This window comes from Natrix helvetica (assembly GCF_964273705.1).
Source record: "Natrix helvetica genome assembly, chromosome: 6".
Taxonomy (NCBI): Eukaryota; Metazoa; Chordata; class Lepidosauria; order Squamata; family Natricidae; genus Natrix; species Natrix helvetica.
Window position 1 is genome coordinate 79331450 of NC_138553.1, and position 26081 is coordinate 79357530.

At 40.9% G+C, this 26081-nt stretch overlaps 1 protein-coding gene across 4 annotated transcripts in view; it reads right to left on the minus strand.

Moving 5' to 3' along the window:
* Positions 1–26081, minus strand: part of RELN (reelin) — a 351649-nt gene that overhangs the window by 177780 nt on the left and 147788 nt on the right. For all 4 annotated transcript variants that reach the window (XM_081957930.1, XM_081957928.1, XM_081957927.1 and 1 more), the window contains exons 8-10: positions 20953–21004; positions 7079–7175; positions 5245–5485 (exon numbers count right to left, since the gene is read on the minus strand). In XM_081957930.1, coding sequence (XP_081814056.1) covers positions 5245–5485; positions 7079–7175; positions 20953–21004 — 390 coding nt within the window. The remainder of the gene's footprint in view (positions 1–5244; positions 5486–7078; positions 7176–20952; positions 21005–26081) is intronic.

Genomic DNA, 26081 nt, shown 5'->3' on the forward strand with positions numbered 1-26081 from the left:
GCAGTTAAGCAATGCATCCTTTTTACATATTAAAAATAGCCTCTCATAACTTCCAGTTTGCAGCTTCAGGATGCTTCCACTAGACACATCTGGACTAAATTCCTTTGTTTACTTGATTCGGAGGTTTTATGTTAGCTCTCATCTTTCTGAATTCTCAATTCCACCTCTAGAATATTGGTGTTACCTACACCAATACTTAAATGGAATCAAAATTTATCTGAAAGGTTGGTTAGCAGTTTAATGGACATGAAATTTCTCTCAGACAATCAGAGCTTCACAAAGAGTTATTTTGGGATGAGCTTTGTCAAGTGTGTGGTCAGTACCAGTTTGCAACAGGCTGGTGTTAAATGGGAAGAAATCTGCCCATTTCCCTTGTACCTTTACTTTAATGGAGAGTCATCGATTTTCTCCATTAAGAAGTTGTCATTCACCCACCCAGCTGGAAAAGCAATTTAAAAAAAAATAAAAAAATAAAAATCCTAGCCAATCTGGTTGCATCCACTGCAGAACTAAAGTGCCTTTTCAAAATGCAAGTTGGACTATTATTTGCAACAAACCAAGTGGCAAGCTTCAATTGCATTCCATTTTGCAATCACTGTCACATATTAAATGATTGTTTTTACCACTTCTGAGCCTTCACAGAGTGGTTTTTAATTAAAACCTATGCCGTGCAAATTGATTAAATATGAGGAAAGAAAAATTAAGATGGAAAGAAATTAATTAAAAAGGTATTGTGTACACAAAACATGAATGCGATATTATGCATTGCCAGGAACAAATTATAATATATATAATTTATATATATTAACTGATAAGGAAGAGAGCCCGTGGCTTAGTGGCTAAGACTCCTGCCTAAGATATATACAGCCCGGGTTCAAAGGGTATGGCTAGCTGATGAGAGCTAATTAGCTCGAAATAGATCTATACTAGTCTCCCTTTATTTATTTATCAGTACAAATACAACACAAATATATATATATAATAATTCCTGAATTATAATTATAATATTGCACTGTAAAACTGATTGCAGATTAATGGAAAGTTGTAACTTTGATACACCTTAATGCTTTTACAGTTATACATTTAACAGTAATTGCTGTTTTTTTTAAAAAAAATTAATGGGTTACAAGGTTGAAATGCAAAGGGAATAATTCAGGCTTTTCCATAATTGAAAGGAACATATAACTAGGATTAAAGCTGCTCTTTATTGAGTAAAGATGAAAGGTTTAATTACTTTTGATGGGATATACAGAAGTTGTTATAGCTAACAACTAGTTACCATCGGCTGATCTTGAACAGTTAAGCAGGATCAAGCCAATTAATATTTGAACAGGGGATTATTAGAAAATCCCAGAAGATAGAACCCCAACATTACAGAACCCCACTACCAGAATAAAATAGCTGTCTTTATTTAATTATTTTGTTTGCAACATGCCGCCAGAAATTGTGGGTGTTCCAACGCGGGAGGTTTTTAAGAAAAGATTGGAAAACCAATTGTCTGAAATGATACAGGACAGGGATGGCTATCCTTTTTGTCGTTGTGTGCTGATGCAATGTGTGTTGGACCATTCCCCCCCCCCCAATGCATGTGCACACGACCAACCCTGCTCATGCGCCCCCCCATCCTGTTTTGGCTTCCAGGTTGGTGCAGGAGGCCTTCCAGTCCCAAAATGGGGCCCGTTTTGGTCCTGGAAGGCCCATCCCTGTGCATGCATGCATGTGTCCCCCACACATGGCCGACCCCCGTGCATGCGAGGAAGAGACCATAAGACCAACTGGTTGGCGGGAGGCGCGCGCGCATGCGTGGTAGAACTGGGCTGGGGTGATGGCTGGCGTGCCTGCAGAGAGGGTTCTGCGTGACTCTGTGGCACTATCACGGATATAGAGTTTCCTGCCTAAGCAGGGGGTTGGACTAGAAGACCTTCAAGGTCCCTTCCAACTTTGTTACTCTATTAACTGTTATGTTGAGTCAACGTTAGAATTAATTAAAGGTTAGAATTAATTGTTAGAACAATTAATCAGTGGAACAACTTGTCTCCAGAAGTTGTAAATGATCCAACACTTAAAGTTTTTAAGAAGGTGTTGGCTATCCATTTGTCTGAAGTGGTGTAGGGTTTCCTGCCTAAGCAGGAGGTTGGACTAGAAGACCTCCAAGATCCCTTCCAACTTTGTTACTCTATTAACTGTTATGTTAAGTCAACGTTAGAATTAATTAAAGGTTAGAATTAATTGTTAGAACAATTAATCAGTGGAACAACTTGTCTCCAGAAGTTGTAAATGATCCAACACTTAAAGTTTTTAAGAAGGTGTTGGATAAACATTTGTCTGAAGTGGTGTAAGGTTTCCTGCCTAAGCAGGGGGTTGGACTAGAAGACCTCCAAGGTCCCTTCCAACTTTGTTATTCTCTTCTTTGGTGACAAACATATCAAACCCAGCTTTTCCCCCTTATTTTGCCCATGACGAGGTGGGTTAGACTGGGAGAAACGGTGACTGGCCCAAAGTCACTGAGCTGGTTTTCATGGTTACAAATATGATATGTATTACGTTATATAATAACATTAGACTGTATGGTTTCTATTTTTTTTAAAAATGCCTAGCTCCATGGGGCATGAAGCGTAATGGGAATAAATGCCAGATGGGGATTAGTTTGACAAATTTAATTTACCTTCTAAAATTCTATGCAGAGAGAGAGAGAGAGACAAAAGGTTAATCAACTAATGCACTCTCCTGACAGATAGATACTTTACACTCTGTTGGTTTTAAAAAGGAATATCGACAATGGTTTTACGAGAACTTTAGTCCATATTTAATCTCTAATTCACCCACTTTCGATGTAAGCCTTAATCGGAGATGCACGCAACTGTGGAACAAGAGTAGATCAACTGAACAGCGTAAAGGGTTGCTGATTATACATGTATATTCCATTAAGAGAGATTGCTCCATAGAACAATGTGAGTAGGTTGGGTGGAAGGCACCGTAAAATAAAAGATAATAGAAAAGAATTTAGCCATCGTAGTTATAGGAATAGGCACAGCCTGCAAAATTGCATTTCCGGATTGCATGCTAAATATTTCAACACAGGTTTAGATATTTCAAAAGCATATTGTTGTTGAAGTACTATTCAGACATCACACTATTAAAAAATTTTGTAGAGGGGAAAAAAAATCACATATTGGTTGTATTGTACCTATGTTCTCCATCTTGCCAAAAGTATGGTCAATGTCAGTCAGGAATCTTTATAAAGCCCTATGTATACGTTTTTTTTAAAAAGAAATACACAATCATATATACCTCAAAGGAGACAAATCTTTATCATTTTACAGGTGATGTATGTATGTATGTATGTATGTATGTATGTATGTATGTATGTATGCATAAAAAGAAAATAAGACCCTGTCGTATTTTCGGGGAAACGTGATAGATAGATAGATAGATAGATAGATAGATAGATAGATAGATAGATAGATAGATAGACAGACAGACAGACAGACAGACAGACAGACAGAGATCTATATAGAGATATAAAGAGTTATAGATAGATAGAAGAGATCGAGATAGATAGATGGATAGATAGATGATAGATAGATAGAGATCTATATAAAGATATAAAGAGTTATAGATAGATAGAAGAGATAGATAGATAGATAGATAGATAGATAGATGATAGATAGGTAAGAGAGAGAAAGAGAGAGAGAGAGAGAGACAGACAGACAGACCCAAGTAAAACTTCTAGTATTCCATAGTTGTTTAGCAGAGAGAGAGGGGGGGGAGGGAGGGAGGGAAAGGGAGAGGAGAGAGAGAGGAAAGAAGAGAGAGGGGGGAGAGGAGAGAGAGGAAAGAGGAGAGAGAGAGAGAGAGAGAGAGGAGAGAGAGAGAGAGGAAAAGGGAGACAGAGTGGGTGGGTGGGTGGGTGGGTGGATGGATGGATAGATAGATAGATAGATAGATAGATAGATAGATAATAGATAGATATAGATAGAAGACATAGACAGATAAATAGATAGATGATAGATAGAAAGAAAGAAAAACTATATTTTCACTTTGAATGTCACTAATCAGCATACATTACAATAAAATTTCATTGCATATAGCTCTCAAAGGTCACCACATCCAATATACATTACATAAACATAAACAAACAAACAAACAAACAAACAAACAAATAAATAAATAAATAAATAAATGCAAGCAAGCAAACATATACCCACATATGTTTTATGAGACAGAGAAACAACAACAGTCTAGTTTGGATGTACACATATACATGGCGAGAAAAACCAATCTTGCGAGGTGGAAAAGAAACTAGGTATACTGTTCATGAGTCAGACTACAAGACTCAAAATGTATGAAGGCTTGGACCGGGGGGGGGGGGCGGGGGGGCAAAATGTATAAAGGCTTGGACCAAGGGGGGAGCAATTTGATTTTTAATGGGGGTAACTTGAACCTTGTTTAAACCAAGTTATATATAGCCTTTTAGGCTTCCTCCGCATGAGTAGAGATCACTTTTTTAGACCCTCTCCAAGGTGCTTTTCCAACAGAGTTGTAACTCAAGGACTACCTGTACTGCTTTGCTACACAGGCAGCCTTTAGTATTCTTCTATAGATTAAACTTTCATTGGATAACCCCATACGCAACACACAAAGCTACTGCAGTCAGCCCTGCAGTCATATTCTTTTAGGCCTGCCACATTCTCCCTCATTTTACTATGCTGTTTCATTAGTGGGGTAATTGGGAGGGGGGAATAGTAGGGAGTAAAATTGTAGAATGTGTTGTTGTCAAAATAGAACATTCCTTTCTAGAAGCCCAAGGTCATCCTTTGTCTCCGCACCTCTATGGTTACTGGAACTAGATGGGTGGAAATGCCAGCATGGCAGAGAAAGATTTGACCATGTGATGAACTTGTGAGTGTGGGGACAAGATCATGAACTTTCAACTGGGTGGAAACCCAGGAAGCTTTCAGATTTGGGTTTCCACAGTTTGTACCAACATGTCTCTCTTCTTAAATTAGAACTTTGATGAAAGCTATGCCTTGGATTCTGATTTAATTCTGGATGATATTTGGAACACTGACAGCTACGTTGTGTGATGATGGGTGGTAAAAATGAAATAATTAGAGGAGACTTCTCTCTTTCCTCTTTTGGGGTTTTATCTCAAGCAGAGTTTATTGCTCAGGAGAGAAGCAAATATTTCCCGGAGTCTAACCCTAACCCTAATTGCAAATTAGAAATCAAAATTAAGCAAACCTTAATCGTAGCTCCGGGGAAAAACAGCCAGTTTCCCGTATCCACAGGGTCGAGATTGTCTTCTAAAACGATTTGCCTGTGAGCTGCGTTGATGATCAAGATATTGTCCAAGGCCCAGCAGGATTCGTACACATCACCCACGTGTACATATTCCTGCTTCCACTGAAATTGAACATTTTCTCCTTTGGCTTCTTTGGAGAGATACAGAATGTGGATGATGGTGCTGACGTTAGAAGGAGCTCTGTATGAAATGAGTAGGCAAAATAATAATAATAATTATTATTATATATACTTTATTCATTAAACATGAAACTCAGCCAACTGAACATTCAAAAATAATTATTATTATTATATACTTTATTCATTAAACATGAAACTCAGCCAACTGAACATTCAAAAACACATTACAAATACCAGTGACTGGTGCTAATGGTTGATACGGTTTGCTGCCAGCGTCCTAGGTATCAACCAAGGACCTTCTTAAAATATGTTCCGAGTAGCGCAGTTTTTTGCAGTTCCGCTGGTGTTATTGCAGGAAGCTGAAATTTGTGGATGTATCTTGTAAAATTCTTGGACATGGTGCCAAGTGCCCCGAGGACAATGGGTATCACTGCTTCATCAATAATCGTGTAGTTTCGATGGCCAGGTCGCAATTCCCCCCACCCCCCGTTCTTTTTCTTCGACTCAGGCATCTCCTGGTACCGCGATGTCAATGAATTGCACATTTTGGTTTTCAACAATTGTGATATCTGGCATGTTGTGTTCCAAACGCATGCTTTTGGGGCATTTCAGGCCACTTCCCTGCTCAGGATTCCCATGCCTTAGTCCAATAATGGCGAACCTTTTTGGCACCGGAGCCCCAAAAACCCAAAGATCAGCTGGCTAGTGTGCTGGCCAGCTGGTCTTTGGGTTTCCAGCACTTGCAAGCATGCTGGCCAGCTGGTTTTTGCATGTGACGGAGCACTGGAATCCCAAAAGACCAGCTGGCCAACGCGTGACAAATTTGAAGTTTGTAGGCTTTACGGTTCTGGAGATTTTGTGATGAGGCATGAGTGGTATTTCGCTTTTATATATATATAGATAACACAAATAAGCATTAAGATAGATAGATAGATAGATAGATAGATAGATAGATAGATAGATAGATGATAGATAGATAGATAGATAGATAGATAGATAGAAGAAAGAGAGAGAGAATAGGTAGATAGATAACACAAATAAGCATTAAGATAGATGATAGATAGATAGATAGATAGATAGATAGATAGATGATAGATAGATAGATAGATAGATAGATAGATAGATAGATAGATAGATAGATAGATAGATCGATCGATCAGAGGTGGGTTCCTACCGGTTTGGACCGGTTCAGCCAAACAGGTAGTGATTTGGCGGCCTGGGTCACTGGAACCAGCAGTCACCCAGGTTCTCCTATGGGGCAGCCATCTTGATATTCACTTCTGTGCACTTGCAGAACAATTGTAATTGTACAAATTTAATTTTTTTCCTTTTTTGAATGTTTTGAGCATGCACAGACCTATTTTTGCGCAAATGCGCCTACGCGCAGAGCGCGCATCAGGTATGTGCGAGAGGGAAGCAAGCTCGCACACCTAACATTTTTGCGCGCACCAGCAGTAATGCCGGGAGCAATCCATCCTTGATATAGATATATCTAAACTATCCCTCTAATGCAAGCTTTTAAAAAATTCAAATCAGTATTTTTATTATTTTAGACTTATTAATTATAATTCTCCGTATGAAAACATAGTTATCGGGCTTCTTTAAAAAAAAAAACAACTAAGCGAAACATTGCAGGAAAATAGTTATAACAAACCTAATTTTCTCCAGCTGAATCCAATCTTCTGAAATGTTCTTTGAATAGGAGACAATTATGTCTGGATCGGAGTAACTAAACCGGCATGAACCTGACCCTGCGGAGAACAATAAGGATAGAAGTATTTATAGCCCTGTTAAGTGATACGTTATCCTTTCGACATTCTCTTCTGAGAGAGTCCTTGCCACCATTCTTAATTTTCCATATTTCAATTTTATTTTATTTTTTGATCGATGGTGAGGTTTGCTGCGCTCTGTTGTTGGCGGAAAAAAGCATAATAATGCTTGCTCCCTGAGTTAGGAATAACTTAGGGAAGATAAATCACAGCCAACCAGCATAATCTGCAGTAGATTTCCCAGGAGAGGGTATAATAAATTACTAAGCACTCCCTTATTCAAAATGCACACACAAGGCTTGGTATAGCAAAAATGAAGTGCCACGCGCCGTACTTGCCAAGGTACACAGTAAAAAACGGCAAAATGTGACAGGGATCCCTAGAGCATAAAGGAAAAAACTGATCTCATAACCGTTGGATGATCTTAGTTATATACATAGTCCCTGATTATGAACAGAATTTCTTCTGCTAAGCAAAGGGGTTAAATGAATTGCTTCCAATTTTATGACTTTTTACTGTGGCCATTAAGCAAAGAGCCATGGTAGTTAAAATGCAGTATTGCAGACTAATTCTGCCGATTGCCAGGAGTCCGATCCTGACCGGCTCATGGGCGACTCAGCCTTCCATCCTTCTGAGGTCGGTTGTTGATATGCTGACTCTATAAACCGCTTAGAGAGGTTTGTAAAGCACTGTGAAGCGGTATATAAATCTAAGTGCTATTGGTATCTAAGCTGAGCTGGTGCAGTGGTTAGAATGCAGTATTGCAGGCTGACTCTGCCCGCTGCCAGGAGTTCGATCCTGACCGGCTCAAAGTCAACTCAGCTTTCCATCCTTCCGAGGTCGGTAAAATGAGGACCCAAATTGTTGAGGGGCAATAGGCCAATTCCGTAAAGCAATTTGAGAGGGCTGTAAAACACTGTGAATACAAGTTGCAGTGGTTATAAGTGTTGCAAGTTGTATTTTTATATTTTTTTTATTATTTAATTTATTTATTTTAACTATGTTTATATTTTTCAGCACCATTGTGACTGTTGTAAGACGATGGCTACCTGTAGACTTTGTCAACTAAGTAGACTCAACTTATTCATCTCCTAGAGAACAGTATGATATAGGAAGTTTATCACCGACAGCAGGTCTAATATACTGTGTCATATTTTCCTTTCTTAACACGTATTATTAACTGCTACAGAGTCAGGTATTTTTCCCTCTCCAAGTCACCTTTAAAGGCATAGAAAAGAAAATTAGCTTAGCTTTCCAACATCCCTTACAACTTATTCATAACGCTGCCGGTCAAGGCCAGCCCAACGTTTTGCTTCCAAGTCTCTTTTTAAGGCTGAAGACTACAAGTTTGGCTTCATCATTCAGATATTTATTCTAGCCTTTCCAGAGGTGCGTTTCACGTAATTTTACCACCAGTTTGCCACGCACTGAAACTGTGAGCCTGTGCGCGCCCACTCGCTTTGTAAGCACTGCGTATGAGCTTTGCTCCCGGTTTGCACGCATGCACGTGACTTAGAAAACGTGGCTACATAGGACGGCATAGAGCTGGGATGGCAGGTCATCGCTAGCAGTTTGCCCAAACCAGTTCGAACCGGCTGAATACCACCAGCGGTGGGTTCCTACTGGTTTGGACTGGTTCAGCCGAACTGGTAGTGTTTTGGCAGCCTAGAACCGGCAGCGACCCAGGCCTGCACACCCTCAAACCAGTTCCCCCGGATGGCGACAATGGCGCCGCCATCTTGTTTTTCAGTTCTGTGCATGCGCAGATCAATTTTAATTGCACTGTACACAGTGTGTACATGAATAAACCGACAATAGTGCCTGCCAGAATTCACCCCTGAATACCACCAGTGAGCCTTCCCTCCTTTACAGGTATTTATGTCTTCTGAAGTCGACGAAACTGCTGAAGGGCCAGACTGACCTCTAAGAAGCATTGAAATGCTGGGAACCATGTTCCTGATTGTTCCCCGTAGTTTAGCCTCTTCCTTGCACGTTCTAATTGTTACAAGATTGAACCCAGAAGCAAGTTCATGCCTGAATGCACCTTCTCAACACTTTGCCCTGGGAGACAGAAACGGTGCTCAGACATGTTATCTCTTCCACCCCAAGCTCTTTTTAATTAAGCTATTATTCCATAATGAACACCAATGGGCCAGCTTATCACTTTAGAGGCTTTTGAGCAGCCAGGCCTATAATGCTCTAATCCAGGTTGATGAACTGTGCTTATTTTTGTTTTTTAAAAAATCCCAGTCAATAAATAACCAGAATTAAAAGCTGGCAGATCCCACAAGAGGACCGAAGGGGAAAAAAAAAACCCTGGAGCAGTAACACAATAAACAGCCCTGGATAGAATATACATTTATCGATGCAATTGAGAGTCAGAATAATGAGACTGTAAGGATCGAGGATTTATTACGGCTGGGTTCCATCGGCACAACTGGGTTTGTCAGATGTATTTATAAACACCCATTTTTCTACTCAGTCTCTGTTCCAGTTTGAGTAATGTCGTGATGGCTGATTGCCCTCCCGCTCCACGCCCGATAAAGTGGATTTCAAAACTCCATCTCTTTCAGTAAGCTGTTTACTGAAGTTCCAGATTCTTTTACAACCTGCTCAATTTATAATAATTCGATCAAGATTTCCGTAAATATAGTCCATGATGCTTCTTCAGCAGCTTCCTCTGATTCAATCACATTCCGGTCCTCCCAAAGGTGCTTTTTCAGGAGGCAACTGGACTTTTTTCTTTTGAGGATGTTTCGCTTCTCATCCAAGAAGCTTCTTCAGCTCTGACAGGGTAGTGGGGAATGGAAGGATATGTATACTCCTTGCAGACATCTGATAATCTGCATCCTTTTAGGGGGTCTAAGAAGCACTTGGAGGTTTATTTGTGTCCTCAGGGTCACCTCCAAGTGCTTCAATGACCCCCTAAAAGGAGTATAAATCCTTCTATTCCCCACTATCCTGTCAGAGCTGAAGAAGCTTCTTGGATGGGAAGTGAAACATCCTCAAAAGAAAAAAACAAGAAAGTTAAATCATCTCCTGAAAAAGCACTTTTGAGACAACTATGACCTGGTTGATTGAGAATCTCTACAGACACCTTCTGGCCTGTTTCCTGCTTAATGCCTGTGGAGATTCTCAGTCAACCAGCTCATAGCTGTCTGAAAGGTGCTTCTTTTTCCCCTTCAAAAGGCAGTGATTGGCCCTTCCCATAGGAAATAAAAGAGGCGCGAAAGGGGAGGGGGCTTTTGCAGGAAACAATTCGTTCGTTCATTCGTTCATTTCAGGAGTGTGAAGATCCGTCCGTGAATCTCCGAGACTCTGTGCCAAGTCTTTCCTTGCACAGCATTGCGTTTGGACAATATTTACATGGCAGCTTTCCAAACTAGATAAGGTCTGTGGTCATAAGTTCACCTTTGAAAGTCTGTTTACCCGACCTTGGCTGAATGTGAATGAGAGGGATTCACATTCGTTTAATAAAAGGGGTTTTGTCCAGGAATTTGCTTCATACTTTTCGGGGAAGCCTAAGTCAGAACCCCTCTTTCAAACCAATGGTCCTCTCTATCAGTGGAACAGCTTGCCTCCAGAAGTTGTCAATGCCCCAACACTGGAAGTCTTTAAGAAGATGTTGTATAACCATTTGTCTGAAACGATATAGGGTTTCCTGCCTAGGCAGGGGGTTGGACTAGAAGACCTCCCAGGTCCCTTCCAACTCTGCTATTGTATTGTATTGTATCTATCCAAAATGTGGACTTTCCTGCTTAGCTCCAGCCATTCTTTAAAAAAGAGAATTTTCCTCCTCCTTCTATTTCGCTTCCTCTAAATCAGCCAACAGCATCGCCCGCCTAAAGAGTAGGCCAGTTTGCATTGTGTCTTGCTGTCCAAAGGCCAGGGCATAATTTAATAATATTTTTTTTTAAAAAAAACACCTTCTTCCTTTTAAAAAACAAAAAGAAGGGATATTGTAGAGATGACTCAAGATTGAAGTGTCAACCTCGAGGTGAGTGGGAAATAAGTCAAAGAAATAAGGCTCCAACTTCAGAAAAATACGTTCCCTCGGTAGCAAGAATTCCAATTCTTATTAAACGAATGTCTGCAGTGAGACTTTGTGTAAACCAGAGGTGGCTTCCTACCGGTTCGGTAGGTAGTAACTCGGCCTGCCACGCCCCCGAATTGGTTCTATTGGCCAAATTGGCCACCATCTTGCACGCACAGAACAATCTTCATTGCAAAAAATGCATTTTCCCTTTTTAAATGTTGTGCGCATGCACAGACCTTTTTAGGTGGAAATGTGCATGCACGTGGAGCACCATTTTTTTTGCGCACTGAACCGGCAGTAATGCTAGCAGGAACCCACCCCTGGTGTAAACCCAACGTAAAAAATAAAAAAAGTAATCAGGATTGTAGATTCGTGAGAAATCCTAAGGGGCTCCAGAAAGCAGAAGGATCAAATATATGTGCATTATTATAGTTTATATATAACGGAGCAGTCTCTTGGGTGGATATATATGCATTTGAAAACCCACACCAAAGGGAAGGCAGTTCCTAGAAACAGACACACTTGAGCATACTGGGAAAAAATGAATTGAGATGAGATTCCATTATAACAGAAAAACAGAGTTGAAAGGAACATTGGATGTCTTTTAATCCAAGCTTCCAATCAAGAAGGAAGCCCTATACCCATGATGGTGAACCTATGGTATATGTGCCATAGGTGGCACATGGAACTCTCTCTGAGGTCATGCGAGCCATCGCTTAGCTCAGCTCCACCACGCATGCACGCCCGCCTCCCGCCGGGCCAGCTGATTTTTGGGTCTCTGCCACACATGTGGGAGATGCATGCACATTTGAGGGGGCATGCACATACACGGGGGAGGGGGGAGTGCGCAGGAGTGTGGCGCACCCACCCACAGCCCATTGTTGGTCCCAGGAGGCTTCAGGGAGCAGCATGGGGGGAGAGCACGCATGCACGGGGGGGGGACACCGAGGGGGGTTTGTTCGTGCATGTGTAGAGTCCGGGAGCATCGCATTATGGGTGTGGGCACACACACACACACACACACACACACACACACACACACACACACACACTGTTGCACGCATGTACGTGATTTCGCCACGCGAGAAGAAAAAGGTTAGCCATCACTTCCCAATATCAAGTCAGATATTTCAAATAGTTGTCCAATCCCTTCTTAAAAACCTCCAGTGTTGGAGGTTTCTGGAGGCAACTTTAACTATTCTCCCTGTCAGAGAATTTCTCCTTATTTCTAGGCTGGTTCTCTCCTTGGTTAGTTTCCATCCATTGCTTCTGGTTCTGCCGTCAGGTGCTTTGGAGAATAGCTTGACCCCCCGTCTTCTTCGGGGCAGCACCTCAAATACTGGAATCCTTGCCATCATGTCACCCCTGATTAAGCTGACAAAATGTCTCCCTCAGAAGATGGAGAATTCTACCAGGAAAAATTCTGCATTCTGAAAGAATCAAGCTAACCTCTCGACATAAGTCAGAAAAATAGCGAGCCTTCTGTCCTGTAGGTTAAGGAGTTACACCAGATGGTGATTCCACTATAAATATATATTGGATGAATTTAGATTTTCCAATAAAGGAAAATCCCAGCCACATCCCCTGAGAGGTGACTGTGCAATTAGAGGCAGCCAACACACCTTCTAAAAGCAGCCCTACAAACCTTGTAAAGGACATGGTTATTTTAACCCTTCAGTGAGGGATGCATTGTATCTGTGCTGGAAAACCTCTTTTTCAGAGACCCCATAAAAAGTCTCTCCTGGATTACAGCAGGCATAGTTTTCCTTTGGAGTCAGATGAGATGCTGTTGATTATTCCCTATCGCAACATACATACTTTTGGTAATATAGTGTATAAGGTAGAGAAATATGCCATATCTATCTGTGTAAAATAGTAGAGAAAGGATATGAGCATGTTGCCAAACACAACAGAATTTGTATTCTACATTGGAAATGTGATCAAAAGACGGGCACATTTTATCATAGGTGGTGGACTTGTGCTAAAACAAAACAAAATTGGGCAAAAATGCATAGATGGTTAGAAAAGATAATAGGGAAACATCTGGATTTTAAATCTGACCTGCTTTTATTAGGGATGATATCAGAAAAATTTGATAAGATACCTTTATATTAGGGATGATATCAGAAAAATGCATACTTTTCTTATCAATTTTTTTCTGACATCATCCCTAATATAAGGGATATTATATATAAGTATTACAAGTCTTAACAGCAACGAGGATTATCTTCGCTCAGTCTTGGAAAGATGATGAATCACTGCAAGATGAAGAGATAATTAAGAAGATACTAGACTCTGCAGAAATGGATAGACTTACACTGAAAATTAAACAGAAAGAAGACAGAATATTATCAAACATGGAACTTATTTATGATTGGGAAAAAGGGGTGGAGAGTAAGAATGGAATAAGCAAATTAAATACCCAGATAACATGATGTTTGTTAAGGACTAATAAATGTAATTAATAAAAAATTAATAACATTTGTTTAAAAAAATGTATTCTATAATTTTCCACTTAGGCTGTTCTGTTTTGAGGACAAACACCACATGAGCTCCTTATAATGCTCCTCATAACTATACTGACTCCAAATATTTTCCATGGCAATATTAAAAAAGGTACAAGAATGTCTTTGTTTGTGAAATATTAGGGGATCACACGTAAAGATGCTTATTATTATGTTCTATAGAAAATGTTCAGTCAATTTGTTGCAAAATATTATCAAAGCAAAGAAATAACTTTTGCTTAATTCTAGCAAATAATTATTCGTAGATCTAAAAATAAATTTCTGGAAAAACACCAGAAAGTGTTATAACACCCTTTCCCCCTCCTTTCTCTCTCTCTCCTTATTTATCATCTTATTTAAAAAGGAAAATTTTAATGAAGTTAAAAATAAAATTTTCCACCTCTTACCAGGGTGTACAATATGCCTTAACATCTTTGTGCAGCTAACAAAACAATTGCACTGTGATTAATTAATGTTGCGTCAACAAGGGTATGTACATTGTGTTCCCAATTAAGCTCTTAAAAATAATTTGACTAACAACTGCCGCTAACCTGTGTTTAAAAGAAAAACATTCATATACCTGTTTTTTCTTTATCGGTTGAACATCTCTTTAATTGGATGACATCTGTTGTCAATTATACATTTCAAATACACAGGAAATCCAAACCCTAAATGCATCTTTCTAAACTTAGTAGCTTTCAATGTATTGGACTACTGGAGGGTAAAGTTGTTTAAAATATGATGATTTGTTTTGTTCTTCTATTTACTTGTAAAGGAATCTTTTTTTCTATATCTATCTATCTATCATCTATCTATCTATCTATCTATCTATCTATCTATCTATCTATCTATCTATCTTTCTTTCTTTCTTTCTTTCATTATTATTATTATTATTATTATTATTATTATTATTATTATTATTATATACATATTCTTTTTAAGATGCAGCCTGTTGTGCCTTTCAATGGCTTCTACTGTACTGCCGTAAAACAGCTTCTACTGTACAATGCAGTAGAGTTGCCATGGTAACGGCTTCACAGTACTCCACAAGGGGGCTCCCTCTGGTAAGGGGAAAATCCAACATTAGAAATTACGTTTGGTCCGGACATTTGCCCCCTATAAATAAATACCCAGGCAACGCCGGGATATCACCTAGTTAATTTTGCAAAACAACATAAACTTCTCAGAATAACTAGTGAAAGTTGCCTACATTATTCCTTATGGGAAAAAGTTTGTTTGGTACTTATTGTTTTGGGTACTCATCGCCCCCCCCCCCAGAACCACAAGTAGTGAGGTACCACTGTATTTGGTTTCAGAATTTAGTAAGTTTACTTTTGATTGCTTTAGTACAAATACTCTTTTTCTGCTAATTTTGCTATTTCTACATAAACTGGCAAATAAATAACATCAGGCATAAAGGAACATTATCTGGAAGGGACATTCATTTTGATTACTTGGACAAATATCAAGTTAAAGGATGGATTTTCCTCAGAGGAAATGCAGATGGATTGTTTCCAAACTTTGCTAGCCATGGTGAGGCTTATATTTCCAGGTACGTGGATGCTTTTTAAGACAACAGGCAGAGATATTTAATTAAAGTGTCATTGGTGAATTGCCCTGGCCTATGCTACGGGTAGGGAAGGCATCCACACTATCAAATGGAGGCTGGTGTTTTACCCAGATAAGCAGGATGTCATTGTAATTTTATGTTTGTGATTATTGACTGTACTGTAATGCTGTGAACTCAAGAAAATCCCTCAAGCCAAGCAATTCAATGGCTTGAAACCAACAGAGCAGCCGCCTTCTATACTGCTCTCTGAGTGAAATAGATCTTGGTACGCAATTTGAACAAGTAGGAGCCTTTTGCACAATTGTACAACTTAGGTACCAGAGAGTTTTCATATGGGGAAATTGTATGGGTGACAAATACGCAATTTTCTCTGTTCATGGACAAGTGGGCTCCTGCCGTTAATACAGTGCGCTGTGCTATTCTATCAGTTAGTTGGGATGAGTTTTTAGTGGAGGGAAGTGGAGGGGAGCAGAGCGGAGTGGAATGGAATGGAATAGAAGGTAGAGTAGAGTAGAGTAGAAGAGAAGAGGAATAGAATGGAACAGAACATAGAGTAGAGTAGAATAGAGTAGAGTAGAAGAGAAGAGAAGAAAATAGGAATAGAACAGAACATAGAGTAGAGTAGAGTAGAGTAGAAGAGAACAGAAGAGAAGAAAATAGGAATAGAACAGAACAGAACATAGAGTAGAGTAGAGTAGAAGAGAAGAAAACAGAACAGAAGAGAATAGGAATAGAACAGAACAGAACATAGAGTAAAGTAGAGTAGAGTAGAGTAGGAAGATGAGGACCAGAAGTAAGGGAAGCACACTATCTTTATAGAGCATAAAGCAAAGATGATTTATGTCTACTGTCAGTCATCCCGGTCATGGTTGTCCCAAAGGTGTTTTTTCATGAGGCAACTGGATTTTCTTGGTTTTTTCCTTGAAGACATTTCACTTTTCAGCCAAGAAGCTTCTTCAGCTCATTCCCCACCCTGCAGTCAGAGCTGAAGAAGCTTCTTGGATGAGAAATGAAGTATCTTCAAAGAATAAGAACTGTCAACACAGTTCTAGGCTGCATAAACAGAGGGATAGAATCAACATCCCGTGAAGAGTTAATACCACTTTATAATGCCTTGGTAAGGCCACACTTGGAATCCGGCATCCAGTTTTGGTCGCCACGATGTAAAAAAGATGTGGAGACTCTAGAAAGAGTGCAGAGAAGAGCAACCAAGAGGATTAGGGGACTGGAGGCTAAAACAGTTGCAGGAACTGGGTATGTCTAGTTTAATGAAAAGAAGGACTAGGGGAGACATGATAGCAGTCTTCCAATATCTCAGGGGCTGCCACAAAGAAGAGGGAGTCAAGCTATTCTCCAAGGCACCTGAGGGCAGAGCAAGAAGCAATGGGTGGAAACTAATCAAGGAGAGAAGCAACTTAGAACTGAGGAGAAATTTCCTGACAGTGAGAACAATTAATCAGTGAAACAACTTCCTTCCAGAAATTGTGAATGCTCCAACACTGGAAGTTTTTAAGAAGATGTTGGATAGCCATTTGTTTGAAGTGATGTACGGTTTCCTGCCTAAGCAGGGGGTTGGACTAGAAGACCTCCAAGGTCCCTTTCCAACTGTTGTTCTATTCTGTTCTGTTCTATTCTGTTCTGTTCTGTTCTATTCTATTCTATTCTATTCTATTCTATTCTATTCTATTCTATTCTATTCTATTAGCAAGAAAGTCCAATTGCCTCTTGAAAAAGCACCTTTGGGAAAAAGATAAATTAACCAATGAACCACACTAATATTTAATGGCAGCTAAGCTTTAGAGCTCTCAGGTGACTATTTTCAATCCTAAAGTGTGCAATTAAAGTTTTTGACTGGAATGTTCCCAAAGGTACTGCTTTTAAATATCTTAATTAGTAGCAATCCCCTTGCACAGGATAGCAATTCTGAGCATACCGATCTATATGAAAAGGGAGATGTGAAATTATCTGACATTAACTGAAGGTCCTCCTGGATATGGGAAGGAAGGGAGGGAGAGAGAGAAGGAGGAGGGAGGGAAGGAAGGGAGAGAGAAGAAGAGGGAGGGAGGGAAGGAAGGGAAGTGGGAATGAGAGGAAGGAAGGAAGGGAAAGAGGAAGAGGGAAGGAGGGAGGAAGGAAGGGAGGAGGGTGAGGGAAGGAAGGAAGGGAGCGAGGAGGAGGGAGGGAGGGAAGGAAGGAAAATGGGAATGAGAGGAAGGAAGGAAGGAAGGAAGGAAGGAAGGAAGGAAGGAAGGAAGGAAGGAAGGAAGGAAGGAAGATCGTAATTCGAATATGCAGAAGTGTATATTATAGAAACTACCTGTAACTGTCCTTTAGGTTTAATGAGTTCATATATATAAGTGCATCTAAATTAATTAGCAGAAATAGCTCACCACCACTTCTATCAAATATCAATGAATGACAACATAGCATAGTTAGTGTGTCAACGTTTGTCTTTGAAAGAGCCCAGGATCACCTAAAAGAGATTTAATAAAATTGTTTCAGGGGAGTTATCCTCTCCAATTCCGCATTAAGAAGCTTTTGGATTTAAGAGGCAATATGGGCCATTTTCTCACTGGTTAAATCCTTTACCATTATCCGTTTCTCCAAATCAGATTACTTGATTCATATCGGGGGCGGGGAGGGGGGAGAGGACATTTTGGCAGGGAAAGAGCTGGAGTGGGGGAGGGGAGGATTCAGCTGTTGCCCACGGGTTTCAAAGGACAATCTGTTGCTAGGACGCTTTGACCAGTAGACAACTTAAATGGTTAATTTCCCACAGTCAGTCAACTCAAAAACTGGGGTTTCTTTTTTTTGCCTATTTGTGTTGATGATCTGTGTTTGTTTTTTGCTTGTTCTATCACAAATCTGGAAGAGTTCACATGTGATTTAACTCGTTGTCTATATCAGGGGTCCCAATCCTGATGTTGGGCCACCAGCAACTGAATCTGATGAGGAGGAGGCGTGGGACTCAGGGTCAACATCAAAGCAACCTGGGAGCGCCGAGGGGGAAGAGGAAGTGGAGCTGGCAGAGAGACAGACAGGGGCGGAGCCTGGGTCATCCGTCAGCCCTCAGATGGAGAGTCAACAGCCCCCAGGTCTGGAGGTGGCTGATGAGGAAGAGGAGGAACAGCTGGGTCCAGTGCCTGACGCGTGGATGTGCAGAAGGCAGAGGAGAGGAGAGCAGTGGAAATCTATGGGCTGGCCCTTGGGAAGGAAGAGCCACCGCTGCTACCAAAGCCCCACCCTAACTGGGGATAAAAGGCAGGGGGCGGAGATGAATAGATGTGGCATACAACTATTCATCTCCCTGCCGGACAGACTTGTTAGCTTGCTGTGCGAGAGAGACTCACAGGGGCTGCTGGTGCTCCTAATTAAAGGAATCATTGATTTAACTACAGAGGGTTTGTCATGTTTGGGGAGCTGGATCAGAACACCGGAAGCTATGGTCTGGTACAAGTCCATGTTCTGTTAGGAACTGGGCCTTGTGAGGAAAGCTTCATCTGTGCATGCACGGGGATTGGGGTTTGATGCAAAACCATTCCCCCCACCAGTCTGTGGAAAACCTATCTACCACGGAACCAGTCCCTGATGTCGGAAAGATTGGGGACCATCGGTCTATATAATTTGAGGATAAAATGTTGAATATCATAGGTACATGGTCAGCATGACAGAAAAAAAGGCTATGAGCACACCTAATATCCAGAAGGTTTAACGTTTTCATTATGAAATGTTAAGATTATAATAGCAAACTATACATGGTTATTTGAGTGTTTATTTATTAACAAATTTATATACCATATTTTTTGTACTATAGGACGCACCGGTGTAAAAGACGCACCAAGATTTTGAAGAGGTAAGTAAGAAAAAAAAGGTTTTGTCCTCCCCGGCCCCCAGGAGCACTCTACAGGCTTCAGCGGGGCTGTGGGAAGGCAAATATGGGAGCATTTTTTCCTTTCCCCACTGCTGAAGCCTGAAGAGTGCTTCCGGGGGTTGGGGGAAGGCAAAACTGCCTCTGTTTTTTGTTAAAAACAGCCCGTTTTTCACAAAAATGGAATGCGGGGGTGGGGCTTTGGAAGGCCAAAAATGGCTGTATTCGGTGTATAAGATGCACCAAAATTTTACACTCTTTTAGGGGTGTGTGTGCATCTTATACTCCAAAAAATATGGTAACTCACGCATAGGTGATTCTAGGCAACTTAACAACATTTTTAAAAACCCACCCCATAATAAAACCCATTAAAAAAGCCTCCACTTCCTCCTATAGCATCAACAATACAATTAAATCAGCCACAGCTCCATCTCCATTCCTAGTCTCCAGGCCTGCTGATAAAACCAAATTTTTAGGGTCTTTCAGATACATAACAGGATGGGGAACAACTATTTCACAGGTTGAATATGTTTCATAAAAGAGGGGCCGCCACCAAGAAGGGCCTTATAGAAGATACTATTTGGATAGCCCCAAGAAAGAACAGAGGGTAACATGGAATTTAAAAAACTCAAATCTCCAGTACACAAAATATCAACAGTCTCTACTTATAGATTGACAGTGATAATTGATTCAGTTTGAAGGTATGTATTTAAATTTGAGCAGAACCATCTTTTTAGACATAAATTGGCTTCTCCAACCAAAACACGGTGCTCAGTATATAATATATATGACTATTTCAACAATGGATCCATTTTGCATGAACGTTAATTCTCATATTCATTGTTCAGTGGAAAACTCATTTGTATGTTGCTTTAAACCAAATACCCATGGTTTGAAGACAGAGGAGGAGGAGAACTGAAATGAACCCTGCATGTTCTCCAAGACTTGAAACCAATAACACAAAGGATGGAAACATATGAAGAACCGTTCCAGGCATTAAATATGTCTGGTTTAATGAAAAGAAGGACTAGGGGTGACATGATAGCAGTCTTCCGATATTTGATGGGCTGCCACAAAGAAGAGGGAGTCAAGCTATTCTCCAAAGCACCTGAGGGCAGGACAAAAAGCAACCGATGGAAACTTATGGAGCGATTCAACCTAGAACTGAGGAGGAATTTCTTGACAGAACAATTGATTAATGGAACAGGCTGCCTTCAGAAGTTGGAGGCTTTTAAGAAGAGATTGGTAAGTCACTTGTCTGAAACGATATAGGGTCCCCTGATTGAATAGGGAGTTGGACTAGAAAACCTCCAAGTCCCCCCTCTGTCATTCTGTTAATTCGCCATTTATTTTTCATCCATGCCTTTTTGTTTGATCCGTAAAAAAGCATTTTATTGTTTGAAAGCGGCAGTGTATAGGCAGTTTGAATTTCCATTTTTGCCTAACCGGCTTAAATGTTTTTAAATTCATTGGATAAAACTATATACGAAATACCATTGCTGTTTAGTACTTCAAACATGAACAATTTTGTGGGCCCTTTTCTTCTTTTTTAAAATAATTAATATAATGTAGCATATACCAAAAAAATAAAAATTAATACTAGTTAGACCACAAAGAGTATTTAAAAAGTAAATATCCAAAGGAAGGTAAAAGTAGACACATTTCTGTCTTCAGCATAAAGTGAATTGATAAGATGCAAATACAAAAATACAATAAAACTTTAAAATAAACTTGTGTTGCATTTCTTATGCCTTTTAATTATAGTCATCATAAAAACTTACCTATTGAAAATTGGAGCACAGAAGCTGTTGTTGTGTTAAGACCATTGGTAATCTACAAAAAAAGGTGGGGAAGGAGAATTGTTGAATTGGCCCACCAAATTCATTTGTTACTATACTTTTATCAGCGAACACTTAGAAGCAAACAAAGTAATAACCAAAAGCCAACATGGGTTTGTCAAAAACAGATCATGCCACACTAATCTTATTGCATTCTTTGACAAAGTGACAAACTCAGTGACCGGAGGAATGTTGTCAATATAATTTACTTGGACTTCAGTAAGGCATTTGATAAAGTAGACCATAACCTACTACTAGATAAAGTAGAAGAATGTGGGTTAGACAGCATCACCACCAGATGGATTCGTAACTGGCTGACCAACCGCACTCAACGTGTAGTCCTCAATGGAACTGCATCTAAATGGAGGGAAGTATGCAGTGGAGTACCCCAAGGCTCTGTTTTAGGCCCAGTACGCTTCAACATCTTCATCAATGATTTGGATGAGGGAATAAATGGAGAACTCATCAAATTTGCAGATGAAACCAAGCTAGCAGGGATAGCCAAAACTCTGGAAGACAGGCTTAAGATACAGAAGGATCTTGACAAACTTGAACATTGGGCACTATCTAACAAAATGAAATTCAATGGTGAAAAGAGTAAGGTTCTACATTTAGGCAAGAAAAACGAAATGCACAGGTACAGTATAGGTGGCACCTTGCTCAATAGTAGTAACTGTGAGAGGGATCTTGGAGTCCTAGTGGACAACCATTTAAATAGGAGCCAGCCGTGTGCAGCAGCTGCCAAAAAAGCTAATACAGTTCTAGGCTGCATCAACAGAGGGATAGAATCAAGATCACATGAAGTGTTAATACCAATTTATAATGCCTTGGTAAGGCCACACTTGGAATACTACATCCAGTTTTGGTCGCCATGGTGTAAAAAAGATGTGGAGACTGTTATTCTGTTCTGTTCTGAACATAAAACTGGAATCTTTATCCCTTAGTCCAATATCCTGTCTTTAACCCTTCTAGATAGTTCAGTATCATCACATCCTAGAATCTCTCAAAATATATTTACAATCCAAAAGGACGGGTGTCTTGTTCCTAACATGCCTGGCATAACAATAATTAAAAAGAAGACAGTCTGGTTCACTAATGTTACTATCTTGTGTGATGGTAGAATTGAGGGAAAATAATTGGAAAAAAATACAAAACATTGGATCTTGCAGGTCGACGTTAAAAGCTTGCGAAAAAAGAAATCCACTGTCGTATCAATCGTGAATGGAGCCCTCAGAACGATACCTAAAAGTCTTCCTCAATATCTGGCAATATTGAATTGATCAGACCCGAACATCCTGATTTTAGAAAAAACTACCCTGCTGTAGGAAAAAAAAATCGCCCTGCTTGGCATAACGGAAGAACATGAATTATTAAGTTTCCATCATTCTTAGATTGTGGATCTAACTGTACGTTGCCTACTCATCTCCTTCCTTCTGAAAAAAAAACTCCAAATCATGGCCTCACTCCAGGGGTGGGCTGCTCCAGGTTCAGCCGGGTTTGGGCGATCCCGTTAGCGAAGATTCTGCGTGGTTCGGCAAATCCCCGAATCCCACTTCTGGCTGGCCCCGCCCACCCCTCCCTTCCCCTCCTAGGAGTCTCCACGCAGCCCGTTTTGGATGCCAGGTAAATTCAGGGCCCCTGCAGAGACTTGGGGAGGGCAAAAAATAGCCTCCTGGAGGCTCTGGAAGGCCGGAAATGGGTCCATTTCTGCCCTCCAGAGAGCCTCTGAAGCCTGGGGAGGGCGAAAACACCCCCGCCCCGCCTTGGTGCAGGAGGCCGACTACACCAACCCAACAACCAGGCAGAGAACCCGTTGCTAAAATTTTTGAAGCCTACCCCTGCCTCACTCACATCCTAAATTGTCAACCAGGGACCTCCAACCTTGGCAAATTTAAGACTTATGGACCTTAACTCCCAGAATTCCTCAGCCAGCATGGGAATTCTGGGACTTGGAGGTCCACAAGTCTTAAAAGTTGGCCAAGGTTGGAGGTCCCCTGACATACAACTACAAAAGAACAGGAGCTCGAGCTCTAGGCTTTTATAACTTATTCCCTATTGACTTCTTTAGAGCTCCAAACCCCTGCCTGGAACTTAGCCTGAAAGTGAATTTATAGCCAGAAGCAAAGTGATTAGAAATTCCCCCAATTGTCACTGAGCAGCTTGGAGAAAATCAATTAGGAATTTCAATCTCTAGGGTACTTAAACACTTATTTCTCCCTTATGTTCATCAAGTTCTCCTCCCCGCACTAAAGTATGGTCTGTTCTGTCTTTCAGAGGACGAGAGATCTTTTGGAGGTTTCCCAAGGATGGAACAAGGTGGCTCAGTGGCTAAGACGCTGAGCTTGTTGATTGGAAAGATCGGCAGTTTGGCGGTTCGAATCCCCTAGCGCCACATCACAGAGTGAGCTCCCATTACTTTTCCCAGCTTCTGCCAACCTAGCAATTCAAAAGCATGTAAAAATGGAAGTAGAAAAATAGGAACCAGGTTTGGTGGGAAGGGAACAGTGTTCTGTGCACCTTTGGCATCTAGTCATGCCAGCCACATGACCACAGAGACATCTTCGGGCAGCGCTGGCTCTTTGGTTTTGAAACGGAGATGAGCACCGCCCCCTAGAGTCGGGAACGACTAGTATACTTGTGCAAGGGGAACCTTTACCTTTACAAGGATGGAAAGCAGGAAGTGCCCAGTCTTCCTGCCCACTCATCCACCTCTGCTAAAGAAAAAATCTTGTTTAATCTCTCCTAAATTACAAACCTTGTTTAATTCTCCCTCCTGTCAAAGTTTGCACTAGAAGGACTTTGCCCTCACATAGCTAATAGAAAAGAAGTTTGGAATGAATCCATGCAAGTAACCATTACTTTCAGAAGGTAGCCAATTCATCTCCACATGATCATTGTCTCTGTCTTTCCCTTTTCGGAACTCCCCATAATCAAGAAGCTTTCAACCGCCGATGGGAAAAATAGTTCCCATCTCATCCCTACTTCAATGAGACTTCCTACTCCAAACAATTCAACTTCATGTGTTCACTGTCTCCATCTTTGTCTTATCCAAACTCCCAAACGGATGGTCCTCCTTGATCACAGGTGGGGGAGAATCTGAAATCGCGATCTCAGATAGGAGGACTTCTCATTGAAGATCTGGAGTTGGACTTCAGTTACTTCCTCGTTGGCAATTGAGAGATTATTGCTTCTGACCAGCACTATGGAGGTGTGCTAAATATGTGTTAAAAAGAGATCTAGCAGTATTTCAACAAGCGCACATCCCTACGCATTTAAGAAACCCATGGGAGAAAGACCCTTCAGAAATGAGGGGGTGCCCAATCTATGCTTCATCTCAAGCCCAATGACCATGGAGAGTGATGACCATTGACCCGAGAAGAGGGACTTGCCCACAGCATCTTGTGGCCAACAGAATCCAGGCTCATCTGAATCTGGATTGCATCATCAACGTACGATGAGACATCACTGATGAAACGTTCTACATCACGCCCAACCAGGAGACCGTGAATTCTAGTCTCTTCTTAGGCATAAAGTCAGCTGAGTGACCTAGTGCCAGTCACTCTCTCAAACCTAGGAAACAGGCAGTTATATTACCAGGAGTCAATATTGACTCAAAGGACGCCCCCCCCCCCTAAAAAAAGGTCTAAGCTGCCTCATTGTAGGAGAAGTGGCAGAGCAGCTGAAGCGTTGCGGAGGCTCGCGGAGGCGCTAAGACGCATGCACACTCTGCGCATGTCCGGGACCCACCACTGGGTTACTGCATATTCATGGGCAGATAGGGAGACATGAGAATGAGTACCTTGTCTCCATGTGTCCAAAATCATCTCCTCGTTAGAATTTCTTACAAGCAATTTCTAACAAATTCATATCATTTGTATATGTATAGTAAGAAATACTTATTGTGAGGAAGCACTTATGAAGTGCAAATAAATTAGGCAAGGGGAACACTGTTTTTATTTAAGCTTTGCTAAGAAATCTGAAGTGATATATATATATATAACAGGCAAATACCACTCACTCATCACAAAATCTCCAGAACCGTAAAGCCTAAAAACTTGAAATTTGGCACGTATGTTCCCCTTGGCTTCTAGGTGCTTGCTAAGAAAGGATTTTTCAAAATGACCATCAGATCATTAGTGTTTCTTATACCGTAATTAACACACTCTGATGTATTAAGAGTTCTACTCTTCCTCCCCACCTGACAAGAACTCTGTTCCAGCTGCCAGTTGCCTTATATTAACACACTCTGATGCTAAGTAGTTAGACATTCTACTCCCCCTCCCCACCTGAAAAGAACTCTGTGCAAACTGCCAGTTGCCTCACATTCCGTTACCTCAGTTCAAACTGGCAGACGTTCCACACCTTCACTCAGGAGTGGTCTGGGGCTCCTTACAATACTAAATGTCGGTACCTCAACAAAATGTCTATGCCTTCCATCTATGGAACTGCTTCAGGACTCATGGCGGCGGGAGCAATATTCCCTTATGTGTTTCAATCACCGACCACCACTGAGTCAATGGAATGTGAACCAAAGTTCTCCTGCATTGCCCAATCACAGTTTCATCGCAAAGCAAGGGGATCCAGCTAGCGTCATATAAAATGAAGATATCCAAAGCAGAGAGAACTTGCTGTGTTTGGTACCTTCCTTTAACAGATCTGGTGTGTGGATCATGGCATCGTATTCGGAAGTAACATAAATTCTGCTACTGTTTGCTAACTTGTGGTCTCTCCAACATTACGGAGAGACTGTTTCACCATGGATCATTGAGAACACAAGCAAAGAAATGAGTCAGTATAATTTTGCGCATTCAAAAATTTGGCCAGGAGGCAAATCCTGGCATTGCCACGCACCCCATTTAAGAATTATTGTCCATTTCATCTGGGGTGGAACATTGTCTGAGCTTTTTTAATTTAGAAGAACCCGGACATTAAATATCAAATACAAATCACTGCGTGATGGTCCTTCCCTCCCAGCCAAGGACCATGAATTAAAAATACTTGTCAAGCCAAGCCACTAAAACTGCCTGGAATAAGGTATCTTCAGTTTTGCAATAACCTTGGATGGGAAAACG